This window comes from Coenobita brevimanus, chromosome 76, assembly GCF_032717465.1.
Source record: "Coenobita brevimanus isolate Jiangsu-jjx chromosome 76, ASM3271746v2, whole genome shotgun sequence".
Lineage (NCBI taxonomy): Eukaryota > Metazoa > Arthropoda > Malacostraca > Decapoda > Coenobitidae > Coenobita > Coenobita brevimanus.
Window position 1 is genome coordinate 23202347 of NC_137029.1, and position 17966 is coordinate 23220312.

At 44.4% G+C, this 17966-nt stretch overlaps 1 protein-coding gene across 3 annotated transcripts in view; it reads right to left on the reverse strand.

The window, feature by feature from the left end:
• LOC145408285 (synaptic vesicle glycoprotein 2C-like) overlaps positions 1-17966 on the reverse strand; it is a 359002-nt gene that overhangs the window by 285509 nt on the left and 55527 nt on the right. For 2 of the 3 annotated variants that reach the window (XM_080279057.1, XM_080279055.1), the window contains exon 1: positions 4244-4299. The exons of the other annotated variant lie outside the window; for it this stretch is intronic. In XM_080279057.1, the coding sequence (XP_080135183.1) occupies positions 4244-4292 (49 nt within the window). In that variant the 5' untranslated portion in view covers positions 4293-4299. Of the gene's footprint in view, positions 1-4243; positions 4300-17966 lie in introns of those variants that run through there. 3 annotated transcript variants of the gene reach the window in all.

The window sequence follows — 17966 nt, forward strand, 5'->3', positions numbered from 1 at the left end:
ACTAGTAATCAACTTATAAAATACCTTACTACTAACATTACAACAAATTCCACTTTATATAATTCCTATCACATACTTACTGACCAGAATGTGGGTGTACTCGTGACATCAATTATTACAACTTATACTATTGTTCAACTTATACGTTTTATTCATGCTAACATTACACCCGTTTCCACTTTACATTCTTGCTATCACATATTTACTGACCAGAGTGTTATACTGAGCGTCATATTTTCGCAGATTTACACAGTGGGTGTAGTTTTGATATCACTTCTTTCAACTTACACTAATTCTCAACTTATACATTACTTTCCTGAAAACATAACACCCGTTTCAACTTTATATTTGACTTAGCACCTACTGACTGGCCTTACCATTATAATGAGCGTCATTTCGCCATCCCATACAGTTTCAGTCGTGTAGGAAATTATGGTACTCTTTGAAACAAGGCTGAAGGCACAACGCAACATTGCACTCGACACACTCGTACCTTGTGTCTTTTCTCTGAGTGGATGGTCTGACTGTCGAGTGCTTACATACATGGCAGCGACGCTGGGGTTTACGACGGTTTGGGTCGGAAGGGATTGTGCTGGGATAGTGGCGTCCTGCAAGACGAAGGGGAGTCTGGGCAGCCATGGGGGTGCGGGTGCGGTGTGTGGGTCTGTCCTGGGCATGCTTGGCGATTATTTCACGTGCCAGCTCCCTCACAAACCCCTCAAAGGTCTCAGATACTCCGGTGGTCATGGCATGCAGGTAGTGGGCGTTCAGGACCGTGATGTCGAGCAAGTGGAAAAAGAGTTTCTTGTACCACTTCATCGTGGTCCTGGCACAGTCAGCACTGGAAATCATCGAGTCTGACTGATCCACTTGCCTCATGTTCAGATTATAGTCCAGTACAGACTCGGGTTTCCATACGTCGCGCCTCCTCTCGCTACGGTGATCCACGGAGTCTGTGCGGTGCATCAGGGGGCTGTGAACAGTTGATAGGAGGCAAACTTCCCTATTGTGGTTCCACAGGGTGGCAAGGATGTTATTGCCCTGGAAGAAAACCACCTCGTTCTTGTCAAGTTTCCTCCCTATCTTGACCATATGGCGACGGTTTCTCTTGACTGTACCACAGACTCCGGTGTCGTGTTGGTGGAGGAACCTAGCGAGAAGAGGGCTAGTGTACCAGTTGTCCAGGTACAACACATGACCACGATGAAGGTACTCTTCTATCATTGTCTTCACCATGGCCCCAGAGAGTCCTATACTCCGATCTTCTGTTATATCTGTCTGTGCGCCCGTGTACAAGACTATGTCTTGCACATAACCAGTCTTACAGTCACACTTAACAAAGATCTTGAACCTGAAACGGTGTCTCTTGCTGGGTATGTACTGCCTAAAGGAAATATTGCCTCTCCACAATACAAGACTCATCTATGACGAGGTCTCTGTAGGGATAAAATGAGGAGCGGAACATTTCCCGTAAATGATCAAATACCAGCCTAATTCTCCTCATTTTATCGGTGTTATTTGCATTGGTTGGATCTTCTGCATCAAAAAAGTGGAGGCGGCCGAGAATATACTGAAATCTGTTACGACTCATCACCTTTCCAAAGAAAGGTGTGAGGATCATTGGGTCAGTTGTCCCGTAGGCAGGAATTTGGTTTTTCCTTACCACACCCATCAAGATAACCAGGGCCAAAAATAAGAACATCTCTGAAATTGTAACGGGATAGTCATATTGTTGGGAATGCCTGCTCGTGGTTCCCAAACGTTCACTTTCATGGCGCTGTGATCGTGAAAATATATTAGTCTGTTCAACTATGCGCCCCACAAACGCCTCCCAAAAGAACAAGTGGAAAAAATCCACCCTAGACGAACCTGCATGCACACCTGGAGCCGTGCAACCAGACCGCCACTCCTCAGTGAAAGGGTGAATGATGGGAGTAAAATTACTCCCATCTTCCCAGTTCCACGTGACACCACCGTCTCCAGCCACATCCCCATCGTCCCCTTTGTCAGAGTGGGGAGGTGAGGGTGGTGGGGGAGGTTGGGGAGGTGGAGAGCGGCGCCTCTCATCACTCGCACTTCTCTTCCCTCTCCCTTTTCTTTTACCCTTTCCCTTCCCTTTCCTTCCTTTCCCCACATCCTGGGGCTGTGGGGAGGAAGTTTGGGAATATTGTGGGGCGAAAGACGTGCTGGGGAGTGGCTCCACCTCCTCTCCCCTAGGCCTACGTGCACCACGTGCTCGTGCTGCCTCCCTCACACCACGTGCTCGTGCTGCCTCCCTCACACCACTTGCCCCTTCACCCAGCACTACCCCCACACCACTTTCACTTTCACCCCGCGCTGCCGCCACAACACTTTCCCTTTCACCCAGCAATCCCACCACACCACTTTCCACTTCCCCAGACAAAAGACTTTCACCATACCTTATACGTCTTCTCACCCCACCTTCTGATCCTCGGGGTGATATTTTTTCTTTTCCCAACCACGAGGCGATATCACGTCCTAAGCCGCCGTCATCCTCATCGTCCTCATCAGATTCGGGATGGAGAGATAGCCGTGCACGTGGTTGGGGAGCAGGCTGGCCGTCCCTTGCCTTACGGTATGTCACATACCGCGTTTTTCGGGACGAAGGGACCTCTTCATCACTGCTACTTATTTCTTCCTCTGGCTGGACGTAATTGCGATCCACCACATCATTGTCAAGTGGAGAATCACTATCTCCAGTGACGGCTTCCAGGGCGGATGCAATTTCCTCGTCTGAGAGACCTTTCCGTGCCATGTCTGACCTGGGTCACTGCTAGCAGGTGAGTGACCGAGACAAGGGCGAGCGTGGGTCACGCGGGGTCTAGGACGCTGCCCACCTGGCGGCAGGTAGGGGAGGCTTGGGTACGTGGGTGAACCGAAAATCTCGCGCGAATTTTGAAAATTGTGGAAATTATGAACCTTGCAATTGCAGGACGTTGAAGTAAGTCAACGGGATTGGCAGTGACATAACGTGAGGACATGGAAGTACGTCGATGGGACGCCGCGGGTTAAATACTGTAGTATTCTCTATACATTGTTTTGTGCCACTTATTAGTTATTAACCTTGATTTACGTATAATAAGATGAGAATATTTGATTCACCACCACTCAACAGTTCAGCCAATCATGGTCCACCTTACACAAGCTCTAGGTTCTGAGCGATTCATTCATAAGATACATGGACTTACTACAGGGAACTGCCAGATGTCTCCATATACCTTAATATTTTTTCACACTGTCTACTTGCTCAACTGTACAGTGAGGTTAGATGGTGAGGAAATGGAAAATGTGAGTACGTTTAAGTACTTTGGGAGTGTATGTGTTTTTTTTTTTATGTCCGACTCTGGGCATAGGTTCACAGCCTGCTATCAAGGCCCAGCCGTCCTCCTACATACCATACACCTCTACATGTCACCACTTCAGTGGTAACACCCATCGTCCATATTGAATACATGCTAGGGCTGTCTTATACAGGACTGGTGCATTGGTATTAGCGGGGGTATTTTTACGACATGTCGGCGGGTCTTCTGGTAGATCAGTAAAGCCTGATTTAATCCCAGCCGGGATTTGAACCTGGGTCCGTTAGGACTGCAAGCCACCTCTCTACCGATTGAGCCACCGTGTGATGAGTAAGCATGGAAGTTTAGAGGGTGAAGTGCTTGAAAGGGTACAACAAGGAAGAAAGGTTGCTGGTTCCTTGAAAGCAGTGGTAAGAAACAGAGAAGTGAGCATGGAAGTGAAAAAGTTACTACATGACAGTATTGTGATACCAACTCTAACGTATGGAAGTGAAGCTTGGATGTTGTTGGAAGGACACAAGTCAAGAGTGAGAGAAGTGGAAATGAGTTATTTAAGAGGAGCCTGTGATCACACGGAGAGACAGGCTGACAAATGAGGATATAAAGGACCATTGTGGTGTGGATGCAGATGTGATAGGAAGCGTTAGGAGGAACACACTGAGGTTGTTTGGCCATGTGGTGAGGATGGAGGGTGAGAGACTGATGAGGAGAGTGTGAGTGAGGTGGAGGGGGAGAGAGAGAGGGGGAGGCCAAGGATGAAATGGAAGGATGGAGTGGAGAGGTACATGAAAGAGGGGTGTGTGAGTTGGGAGCTGGACAGTGAAATGGCGGGGGACAGGGCGACGTGGAGGCGATTTGTTTGTGGCCACCCCGTACGGGACTGAGGTGTCTGACAATATAGATAGGTTATTATTATTACACACCAACTGTACGGTAGTTACTGCTCCTCCCACGTCGGTTGAGGTAGTCCATCTCAGCAGGATTTTTCTCAGACATGTCCACTAAAAAACTTATTATTTTATTTATATACTTATTCATGTTTATTTATTTATTTATTTATTGTCGCTGCTCTCACCGACCCAAACTGGTTGATCTGACCCATTTAGAACGATTTTTTTTTCACTTTTGCTAACTCCAGACTAAGTTTACTCAGATCAAGAAAGGCTGTCGTGCTGCAGAATTTAAATACACCTCCATTAACTCCTTCAGTTTTAATTTATTTATCTGTTTTATTCCCGCTACCTATGGGCTGCATGGTTCTACTTGGGGGAAAATCTCTCTTACAGGAGTTAATGATATAGGAATGACATCCCACCTATCCTTTGTCCACTTCAACTAGGTATGAGTGTCATCTTTCCATCTAGGATGCTGAGCTGTACCAGGATTGTAACACTAAAATATGGTGCTAGGCACAAAAAAGTGCTACGGAAAGGATGCAGTAGTTAAACAGTAAATTAACAGTACAATACGGTGGTAGTCGCGTAAAAGTACTATGAAGAGGATGCAGGGCACAGCCGTAATGTTGTCTTATTCTGGTACTGAGGTACGATAAAGTGAGAGGGGATGGAGTAGAGCGGGAGCCCTGGGGGGTTAGGGTAGCTGGAAAGCTAACCAATTTTCCTGTGTATAGCAATGTTCTACATACTTCCCTATACAGAGAAATGGATTTCTGCCGGTCACATACTGGTGGGCGTGGTCTGCAGGGTCAAAAACAGGGTACTAAAATGTTAAGCTAGATCAGCTCATGAGCTAACCAGTTGAAACCACTCTCATATTGTTCAGCATTGTCCACTGTATGAGAAATCACCACTGCCAGAAATTTTCATTGGTGGGTTACCTGCGCCAGAAACATCAATATGGCCATGTCCCTTAGCTGCCATCGATCAGCTCATGAACTAACCAGGTGAAAAAAGATGTTCAGCATATTGTTGTGTATCTAAAATGACTACTGCCAGACATTTTCAGTGGTGGGATATCCCTGGCAGGTGCCTCCAAAAACCCCACCCCCTAAACATACCCAAACCACCTCATAACCTAGCCCTCCCCGGGGGGGGGGGGGAGTGCTGGTTTTTCACTGACTACTGCATAAGAGCGTTTTGCAACCTCATGGCATTCGACAAAGTCAAAGGTATTGCACTTATACTTATGTGACAGAAATGAAACAATATATGAGAAAATATAAGAAAAGATAACTTTACTCCCTCTCATATCAGTTATTAATTGTTAATTTTGTTACATCATACAGTCATAAGAAAAACTATCGTTACTCTTCGGAGCTATGCACTATGACACAACGACGAAGTGTTGTGGAATGACGCGACAGGAAAGTTTGTACCTCAAACCCGTCCATGTCGGATAGGGGAGACACAGATATTAGAATTTGTGCTGCAGGCAATAAAAGCTATGAGATCGTTTGGCCTCTGTGCATAGAGACAATACATTTTATTATCCGTCACCGAAGTCATTAAATAAAAATATCATCGAACGGTCTGAAGTCGGCAACACACATGCAGACGGGCAATGAGTATGTGCACCCATGCCAGACGTATGATAGTACTTCAGCCGATACAAGCCAACTTAGTAAATTTCAGCATAATAATGATTTATATTGCTTTCTACATATAATAAATGTTGAGTACAAGGAAAATAATAATACATGTTCAGTCTCATTCCTTTGATATTTTGTATACCCACCTCCTGCTTCCAAAACAGTCTCTAGACGTCAGAAGCATCCATCTGAAGCATTTAACCACCAATCTAAAGCAAACAAATGTACTCGTGCACCCCTGCTAGACTGTCATTAAACACACACACAGATACACAGTCGATGCCTATAGATTTAATACCATTCAAAATAATTTATTTGTTGTATTCTATAGGTAATAAGTGTTGAACAGAAGGAAAATAATAAACCTGCCGAGTTTCATTATTAATCCCCGGTGGGGCGCTCAGGGTAACGCAAACACGTCCTATATATTTCCCCGCCAGGTGGCTCATTCTTGCTCATTATTCCAACTCTTGTAATGGGATTGTGATATGGCAACATTAGATAAGGGAGGGGCGAACAGCAAAGACCCGCCCACATAGCCCAGCGAACGTTCGTTTAGCATCGAGCGGTCCTGGGGGTAACGATACTTTTTCTTATGACTGTACATGTTAATGATTATTCTATCTCATCCTCCTCTTGATCTGAATCAGAGTCCTCACTCCTTGGATCATCTGATTCATGCAGTTCATCAATATTTTCTTGCTCATGGCCAGTCTTGCCATCACTGTCAGTAACAACCAGCTCATCATTGTCACAGTCGACCTTTATTTCTGCCTCTATGTTGTCAGTAGTGCTAAACAGACTATCTGGAGTTGCAGAGCCCTTAAAGCAGATAGTTTGTAGTCTGTTGTTCTCATTTCCGGACCATCCATAATTAGGTGGCGACAAACCATCACCAGGAGATGCTGCAGTGGCTCGGGTCCGTATCACCGCAACATACTGAGTTCAGTGAATCTTCATCTCGAGGGTTCTGTGAGTAGATGGCAACATTGCACAGTTAACCCGTTTGATATTTGCGAGGGGATTCTCCTGAAATGCAGTTAATGGCACATCCCTTGCCACTTGCGCACTGCGATGGATCACATGTAAATCAGACAAATCAGTCTTGTTGATGAAGCTTGATTCAATGCAACCATTACCCGTAATGACGTCAGACATACCACAGAAACATACTCAGGTTTATGATGGGGGATTGTTTCTTCACTCAGTTGTGGATGAAATGCATCAGTTGCTCGATCAATCCTATCTGTTCTATGCAAAGGAAGGGTTACTGAAGTTCTTGTCGGCCTTGGCAAGTACGTTGAAAACTTGATCAAGGACAGTGAGAGGAAATTACATGGAGTAGGTGATTCGCTGTACATCATCACGGGACCTGATAAGACAATTTGAGAGTGAAATATCAGCTGTGGCAACCGGGGGCATCACAACACCCCCAGGAGGTGACAACAGAGGGGTATACAGGGCACACGCGGCATCCATGTGATATTGACATACGTCCCACATGGTTGCGTACCCCTATTTCATGAAGTGCACCCAGCGCAAACATCTCAGTCTGGGTGCATTACCCTTCGGCCGAGCCAGCCCTCGCCAGGATCGGGGTGGAGCTACAAAACCAGCTCCAGGCAGCACCCCAGTGACGGCCGGTAGCCGCACAAATACAGAGACGGCCTGTAGCCCCTCAAACAAAGCAATGGCCTGTAGCTGTGCAACCGTGATGGCCAGTAGTTGCACATTACAGCAACAGCCTGTAGCCGCGCATATAAAGAGACGAGCTGTAGCCGCTCCAAGTGCCACCCCCCCCCTGCAGAACCCGTGATGGCCAGCAGCCGCACGCGGGGAGAGAGCAGTACGTCTCCTCTCCTGCATTTGCCTCGAGGGGCACGACATTTGTGATGGCCAGCAGCCGCACCAGTAACCAGGAGACGGCCTGTAGCCACTCCTCGTCTACACGTCACCCCTCGTGCGGGACTTTGGCAACGGCCTGTAGCCGCGCCCATAGGCAAGTGACGGCTGGCAGCCACACTTTGTCTGTAGTCCCGTCAGGAAGTCGGGGCCCCAGTGACGGCCGGTTGCCGCACCAACAGGAAAGGGACGTCCTGTAGCCACCCTCCTCCTGTTGCCCAAGGGACCTTGGTGACGGCAGGCAGCAGCACTAGGGAGGGACGCCACAAAAGTCCCTCACCCCCTGTGACTTCACAACCTGAGGACGACCCTCCGGTGGCAGAGTGAGTCGCGCCACCATCCCACAAGACTGAGGCAGCCCCCAAGAGAACCTCCCACTAGAGGACTGGTGGAGAGGTCCTGTACTGTCTCCGGGGTTATACTCCACCCAACTGGCACCAGAGAGAGACCAACACCTGACGGACTCCTGCTGAAGGCAATGCCGCTTTCCTGCCCTGATGGCAGAGCAGTGGGAGAGACCGCAGCTGACGGGCTCTCAACAACGCCCCCAGTACCCTGGGATGCGACCTCTCCAGTCCCGAGAAGAGGCGATGCCCTTCCCCCACTGGTCATCTACAGGAGTGAATACAAATGTTGTTCGGCCCTAGCCCTGAGGGCCAGACCCCTGTGCCCAGTCCTGCCAGAGAGGCCCTTCACCACACCCGACCGCAGTCCACAACGAGAGATGACGCCTCTGTGAATAGTCCCATGGTCTCTGGACGAGAGGACCCCTGCAGGGACTCTGCCGACACCTGGCTGACCCCTGTGAATCCCCAGGCCCCTACCCGGCTCGCTCCCTCCCCCTCGCCCACTTAATAGTGACTGTGATGCAAAGTGTCCGTATGGTGAAAAGTGAGAGATAACAGTCAGTGTCCAGGTCAGAACTCTAGTGACAGTGCCTACCCATCCCTCTCTGTAAACTGGAAATCATATTCTAACTCCACTCAAGTGAAACGGGACACGAACATAAAGACTGAAATATATGCAGCCCTAGACTGAAGTGTGTACCATCTTAACTCAAGCACAGTGTCTATCTTATACCCTCGAGGCTGCAAGTACCCTGCGTGATACACGTAACCTATCTGCCAGCCCGAGTCTTGACTTTGTATAAAGTCCTGTGTAACTGTCTGCCTGTCTTGGCCTAAAGAATTTAGTAATATACGTGTACATAGTTGTCCAGTTTTTATGCCCTGTTCCTCTCATATTGTATCCTAGCTCCGGTCTAGAAAAAGAACCCAGTTATAACTTAAGTGTTGATAGGACGGGAAGCCGACCTAAAAACACCTAGCATAACAGACGGAGTGGGCAAAAACTCCATGCCAATGGAGTTTTCAAGAATGAACTGGGGAAATTTCTCCTGCATGAATGGAGTAAGGATCACTACAGGAACATCTCTGGGGGAAAAACAGTAATTGTTTCTCAAGATGGTGAGTGTTTCCAGTATGTCCCTGATGAGCTGCAGAATGTAATATTTGTTACCAAGCTACCACACCTCCAGGGCCACCATGAAGAATCAGACACACTCATAGACTTTCATGCTGCACATATCTCAGCCAGCCATATAATCGTGAGGGCATGAGACACAGATGTGTTGTTGATCCTTATTGGTGCACTTGGACAGCAACGCCCTGAGGTGTGGTCCATGAAAAACATCATAATGGACTGTGGTATGGGAAACACCCAGAGATACATCAACGTATTCAATATTGTAGACATCCTTGAAGAATTCAAACCAGGACTACCGAGAGTACTCATTGGATTCCTGTGTATATTTCTGTGGTAAGTCTGACTCCATTACGAGTTCTGTGCGCACTGACTGAATTTTCGTCAACAAGGTTGATTTGTCTGTTTTTACATGTGATCCATCACAGTGCGCAAGTAGCAAGGGATGTGCCATTAACTGCATTTAAGGAGAATCTCCTTGCAAAGATCGAACAGGTTAACTTGGCAATGTTGCTGCTTACTCACCGAACCCTCGAGATGAAGATTCACTGAACTCAGTATGTTGCGGTGATACGGACCCGAGCCACAGCATCATCTCCTGGTGATGGTTTGTCGCCACTTAATTATGGATGGTCCGGAAATGACAACAATAGACTACAAACTATCTGCTTTAAGGGCTCTGCAACTCCAGATAGTCTGTTTAGCACTACTGACAACATAGAGGCAGAAATAAAGGTCGACTGTGGCAATGATGAGCTGGTTGTTACTGTGAGTGATGGCAAGACTGGCCATGAGCAAGAAAATATTGATGAGCTGCACGAATCAGATGATCCAAGGAGTGAGGACTCTGATTCAGATCAAGAGGAGGGTGAGATAGGTTAATTATTAACATGTATGCCGTAACAAAATTAACAATTAATAACTGATATGAGAGGGAGTAAAGTTATCTTTTCTTATATTTTCTCATATATTGTTTCATTTGTCACAAAAGTGTTAGTGCAATACCTTTGACTTTGTCGAATGCCATGAGGTTGCAAAACGCTCTTATGCAGTAGTCAGTGAAAAACCAGCACTCCCCCCCCCCCCCGGGGAGGGCTAGGTTATGAGGTGGTTTGGGTATGTTTAGGGGGTGGGGTTTTTGGAGGCACCTGCCAGGGATATCCCACCACTGAAAATGTCTGGCAGTAGTCATTTTAGATACACAACAATATGCTGAACATCTTTTTTCACCTGGTTAGTTCATGAGCTGATCGATGGCAGCTAAGGGACATGGCCATATTGATGTTTCTGGCGCAGGTAACCCACCAATGAAAATTTCTGGCAGTGGTGATTTCTCATACAGTGGACAATGCTGAACAATATGAGAGTGGTTTCAACTGGTTAGCTCATGAGCTGATCTAGCTTAACATTTTAGTACCCTGTTTTTGACCCTGCAGACCACGCCCACCAGTATGTGACCGGCAGAAATCCATTTCTCTGTATAGGGAAGTATGTAGAACATTGCTATACACAGGAAAATTGGTTAGCTTTCCAGCTACCCTAACCCCCCTGGGCTCCCGGTCTAGAGGGGACGCCAAGTTAACGTGAATGAACTCAAAGCTCGAACAGAAGTATACGTATATCCTGAATCGCGAGGATCAAGTCACACCTTTTACTTTTTATCCTATCCTCCCCCCCCTCCTTTTTTTTTTTTTTTTTTCTAAGTCATTCATGGAGCTTTGCCGGGTCATGATAAGCAAATGCACCCATTACCCAACTGACCACCGGAAGCTCCTGTCTCTTCATAGGTCCGTATTCCCGTCGGATAAGGATGCTCCCTAACACCACCTAAGCGATTTATTTTGCTTATTGCACCCTGCCGTCCCCTTCTGTGTTACTGAAATAATATTACTGTAATTTCCTGAGTGATTTTATCTGCTTGCCCTGTCACTTAAATCATTATAATATTACCATACTCTGCATATACAGTATAACGTACAAAACAATATTAGCCAACCGTATCCAAAAATAAATCAGTGGGGAGGAGGTGTTAGGAAGCTTCCTTAACATGGTGAGTGAGTCATATTGACACAAGATATACTCGTATATAGGGTACCGTGCTTTCATACAGGAGTCTGTTGGCTTTTTGAATTTCCGTATTTCGCCATTAGTTACTGTCTCAACATTAATCCCATGAGCCTATGGCGTATACTGAAGGAACGGATTTTCTCCCTGGTGAATGACTCCCAGGATCAACGTGTTTTTTCCTCATGCTGGTCATGTACGAATCAGGAAGGTGCGCCTATTGAGCGCAGTGCGTGTAAAGTTCAAGTGCTGCAATGACTATAGTTGTGTGCCACATTTAACAGGGCGCGAACACAGGATTATGCTGGCAACTGAATGACATATCCCCGGCACCAGCTTTAAATGTTCCTGGCACGAGTCTGGAACCACGACTGAGCATACGCTCTTCGTGAGGCGGCCGCAGTAACCACTGAGTCACCATACAACTCCATTCACATATAGCCCTAATGCTGTGTAAAATTGACAAAAACGTATTAGTATAGTCCAACCATTCACAGCAATTATATTGTGTATATGACTATTATTGTCGTTCATTTAATCGAAGTAGTCACAAAAGGATACTGAAATGTGAAGAGCATAATAAATAGGCAAGGAGAAGCTGTTACAAAATCTCCAAACCGGCTCATCATAGAGCCCCCACACCTGCAGTCACCTCAAAAGGTATTGCGCAAGTAGGGTACGATGATATCCGAAACGATCAATATAGCTCAGGAATTCTTAATAAATTATCTATAGTAATTTTAAACATATAATAACAATACGGGCTAGAAAATGTTACAAAAGCCATATACAGCATCTTTAAGAAAGCAAGTTTATGAACATGAAAAAAAGAAAAATCGTCGTTCAGTTTCCAACTGCCATCGTCTGGTGTCTCACACTGCTTCGCGTCGTGTGAACCGATATTTTTGGAGTGACTGTACCATTGCACTCACCAAGGCCACAACCACCTGGGCAGCCATAATATACCTCGACAAAGGTCGATCGCAATTTCCCTCCATAAATCTTTGAAATCTTTAAATTATACTACGTCACTCAACACGCACAATGCCATCGTTTCCCTACTTGTATACTACAACCCCATTTACTGTTAATATTTGTTTATATCATCTACATCTCTTCTGCGTTAGGTAAATATCCTTGTGCTTCTTTACAGCGATGGCACATTCTATATATAGACATTCTCGTCGTTTCCTGACAACTTTGTCGACATTCGGAGTTTTTTTAATGGAGGGATTAGATATAACTTTCAAAAACCCCTTCATTATTGGGGAAGTCCTAAGCTGTGTAGCTCGCTGAAACAAAAGACGTCCTTGGGTTGAAGAGATTAATAATGACCTCGAATAGGTATGATTAATAAGCACAGTAACATCTCTCTTATTTCCTTGAATAACTTACGTTTTTATAACTGTACTGTATCATCACTCGACAGTGAAATTTGGTTAAGGATCTATGCTAATTTCTTGCCATGTGCTGTTTTCCAGTGCAGAGATGTCAAAATACTCATACTAAATTACCCTCCGCACGTAACTAATGGATATATGTGACACGGAGCAACGGGTTCACTTTCTTGTCTTGTGCTTTTTCCGATACAGCAGTCAAAATACCCGTACTAGACAACCTTATGCACGTAACTAGAAATCGATACTCATACCATATAACTCGGTGCATGTCAGTATCTTTGAGAATCGAGGGGCAGCAACGGGATCACTTTCTTCTCTTGTACTCCCCCCTCCCCAAGATCAGCTAAGTTACAAGAATTATACTACGTAACACTATACATGCAACGAAGAGAACTGAGAGAGAGCGAAGGGACCACACCCCTCCTGCCACACGCCAGCTCAGCACTACGGCACTACACACCACTGACACCACTACCGTCAGCACCACCAACACTACCGCACACCTGCCCCATTCACACCAACACAGCTGCGGGATGAACTCGTAACATGGCCGAGTCAGAGTTGCCATATCCAACTTCACATACACCGCTAAATTTGCTCTACAATATAGCTAGTATGCCCCCCCGCCCCTCCCGCCACACACACACACACACACACACACACACACAAAGAAAGAAAAGATGGAAAAGAAAGAACTGCCATGAGTGTTAAAATATCTACTGCGAAAACTAAAAAAAAAAAAAAAAAAAGCTATCAGCCTTTTTTTTTTTTTTTTTGGATTACCACTATTTTTTTTTGTACCTATATATTAAAAAACGTCACTTAATGGAGGTCAAACTATCTACATCCAGAAAAAAAAAAGTCGCTAACCTGGCAACACTGAACTCACATGTGTGCCGGAGTTGCCAGCACATAAATGTAAAAAATAAACAAATAAATACATCGCACAGAGTACAGAGTACATAAACAACTCTGGGTGGTGGGTCTTCCAACACACCCACAACAAACAAGTTATACACAGTCAATGGTTACAAATAAATCCCTATAACACAGGCAAAAAATTATTAGAACTTGGAAAATGTACGAAAAAAAAAAAGTTGGTAAGTGGAAAGAAACAATGAAGCTATAGTTGAAATAAAACTGCAACCGCATGTGGCACACCCCCGCTCTTCACACAGCATTTGTCAGACTCTGGATTAGCGGAAGGAAAGACAGGACCATTTTTATTTGAGGTTAGGGCATTTTTTTATCACCATTCAGGAATTATCCCAACAGATTATGATTCCATTGTGCTCAGTCGGAATCGTCTGCAAGTTCCATATCGACAACGTGCAAATTTAATTTATTTTATCTTTATGCCGTCGGAGGTGTGAATTGCACTGAATTGAGTGTTCATGATGGGACAGGCGTTACGTCTTCATATTACCCACACCTGTCACATTCAGCTTTTTTTTTTTTTTTTTTTTTTAATATATATACGCTCTGCTCCAGTCCTTCGTCCCTTATTTTGATTTCATGGTGCATTTTCGAATTTGTGGTTTTTACGAGGCTTTTCTAATACGTATTTCTTAGTATCTATTTTTTTGCCAATTACAAATAATATATGTTCTTCACAGGTGGGGTTTTACCATACTATACTGTCCAGTCAAGTACTTCGTCATCTATTTTTATCAGTTTCGACTTTGTGACTTTCTCGAGGGCTTTTCAACATCTTCCTTGGTCATTTTCTTCTTATTCTTTATATATTACACCTACTCCTGGGCTACTTTTTCACATGCATATTTTATCCCTATATATGCTCTAGTCCAGTGCTTCTCCACCTACTTTACACAGAACATTTTCGTTTTTTTTTTTTTTTTTTTTCACGAGGCATTCTAACACATCATCCTGCGTCATTTTTTTTTTAAATAAATTACGCCTGTGGATATTCTCTTGCATGGTATTTTTATTATGAACTTTTGTCCTTTCATTATATTTATTATATTTAACGGCGATTTCATAAACATTCATGAGAAAGTTTATGAGAATTTCTCATACATATTCCTTAGTTTTCATCATCATCATCATCGTTTTGCATTTTATATTTATCTTAATGTAAAGGGGTCTGCACACACACACACACACAAGGCTGCCGATGTCACGTGGAGGAAACTTGTAAGGGGATTAATCCCCGAGCTAGACCTCATCAGATCATATAGCCCTGCTAGGGTTACAGGAGAGCGCTACCCCTCCCAGCATAGCAGCCACCGGGCGGGGCGCGAACTCGCAACCTCAAGATTGCGAGCCCGACACCCTACCACCGAGCTACCGCGCTCCCCCGGAAACTTGTAAAGGGAACCTCATTCACCTGGGAGAACAAGATTTTGTTTATATGATATCCCTGCTGTCTGGACGATTTCACTACACCCTTTTTTCCGATGATGTATTATGTTCGATTTAATTCTTGCTATTTACAGACGATTTTCTTCAGTCTGAGGGAGATTTCTGGCTGTGCAGGGATAAATGAATGCTCTAATTCCTCCAGTTCAAAAAGTCTGAAATAAAATCGTCATTATGGAATATGAATAAAAAAATGTTATAGGTTTCAAAGGATTCAACTTGATATTTTTTTTATCATTCTGTACGCCTTAAAGTATAACCTTAACTAACTTTCTAGGGGGCTCTCGTTAAGTTAAAAAAAAATTGCCTATACAGTGTTTGATATCTGACAAAGATCCCTTACCCCATTTCAACTCGGTTCTCAGCTAGGTGTATTTAAGACTGCAGGGTTGACTGACTAGTAACCAAGAAGACTCATTCCTACCTCATCACTTGGGATTACCGAATTTCAGGCAACCACGACACGGTATTCACGATGTGGAAGTAATCCTGTTCCGTCAGATGAAAACTATCTATCTATCTATTGCCAGACGCCTCAATCCCGTTTGAGGTGGCCACAAACAAATCGCCTCCAAGTCGCCCTGTCCCCCGCCATTTCACTGCCCTGCTCCCAACTCACACCCCCCTCTCTCATATACCTCTCCACCCCATCCCTCCATCTCATCCTTGGCCTCCCCCTCCCTCTTCCCCCCTCCACCTCACTCACATACACTCTCTTCGTCAGTCTTTCACCCTCCATCCTCTCCACATGGCCAAACCACCTCAGTGTGTTCCTCATAACGCTTCCTATCACATCCACATCCACACCACAACGCTCCTTTATATCCTCATTCGTCAGCCTGTCTCTCCATGTGACTCCACAGGCTCCTCTTAAATAACTCAGATGAAAACAATATGCAGAAAACACGTGCTAGGGCTGAGAGGGGCTAGCAAGTAAGGCAACGTGGCAACAGCAACAAACCCGGCGACCAAGAACAGAACCTCAGAGAAAATTCTTCCTGGTGTTGGTCCTCTTGCAGTAACTTCTTAACCTTGGTGAATTCCTGTTTCAGTTTATTATTGCTGCTGACAGACGATTTTACTGACTCAGGAAAGATCTCTCATACTAAAGGCGGGTTAATTAACGCTGTATGTAATATTCCAACTACGAAAAAAACTATCCTAAGCTGAACAAAATCGACAGGATATAGTTTGAATAAAAATACGTCACCAAATTCACCAGATAAAATCTCAACCAGATTTTTTTTTTTTAACATTATTCCTGCTGTGTCCAGACGATTTTATTTAACTTTGGAAATATCTCTAAAAATTACAGGGATTAATGAAGGCTATATTTAACGCCTCAAGCTAGAAAAGTCTCTCCTAAATTGGGGAAAATCGTACGGTGCTAATCATCACCATCATCATCGCCACCATCACTCCCTCCTCCTCTTCCTCCTGATCATCAACATCCACCTCCTCATCATCATCATCATCATTCCAGCCTCTTTTCCCACCTACGTATAGGGCGAGATATGGTCCAAACGACATTAAAAAAAAAAATGAGAGGGGAAAACTATCAAACGCCTGCCAGGCTAAATGGGCCACACTCTCACTCCTTCACGATTCAGGACCCCGGAATCCTGACTCCATCACACAGACACAAACACCCTACATATCAGCGGTTTAATTTTCATCATGTTCTTGCTAACTCCTGACGATTTTATTTAATTTTATGAAAGACTTTTGCACCTGGATGAGACGGACAATTTTATTCTTGCCATCTCTACAGACGATTCTACTCAGCTTAGGGTAGACTTTTGGATCTGGAGGGGTTAGATATAGTATTTGTCAATCCCTTCACTACCGAGGGGCTCTCGTTAACTGCATAAAATCATCTGGGAGCAGCAAGGAAATAAAAATAACTTGACGATCTTAGCTTAAGGAGGGATTAGATAAGTCATTATTAATTCCTCCACTACCTATGGGTTCTCCTCAACTGCAAAAAAATCATCTGGGAGCTGAAGAAAACAAAATAAATAAACGAGGTCCTTGACTTGGGGTACAGTTATTCCCCTCAACACAACCACCACCTGCACACACGCACACCTTTCAATACCACGACATAATTTTGTGTCTATTTTTACTTTCTTCAGGCGATTTTTATTCAGTGACGGGGAAAATCATTCTAAACCGACGACGTAGTTTTCAGTTAAAGCTTACTTAGATCAGGCGACTTTATTCAGCTAAAAAAGAAAACAAGCTCATTCTAAAGGGGTTCAAAAGACTCTATTAAACCCCTTCAGTTCGAAATGATCCCCTTTATCCCATGAGTCCGGTGGCGTCTTTTACTAATTTATTATTTCTATCTCCACAGGATTTTATCAAAATCAGGAAAAACCTCTCCGTCTGAACGTTTGAATGAAGGCTATATCAAACCTCCCCAGTATATATATATATATATATATATATATATATATATATATATATATATATATATATATATATATATATATATATATATATATCCCATTGGATCCCCGGGGTGCTGGGCGAGGCATGGCACTGGGTGGGTACTGAGCGCACTGCCCTCCGCCTATCGGCTCATAGTCGCGAAGCTCATTAGGTCCCCATCCGGGGGTTCCCTACTTTATAAAGATTTTATAAAGACTTGAAAAATTCCAGTTTTGTCCAATATTCCGGACACCGGGCTCCAATATATATATATATATATATATATATATATATATATATATATATATATATATATATATATATATATATATAAATATATAATTAGCCTACCCCTTTTTAAATTCAACTTTGCCACCACTGGACTATTTCTGTTCAGCTTGGGAAGGTTCTCTAATAAAGAAAGGTTTAAAGGTACAA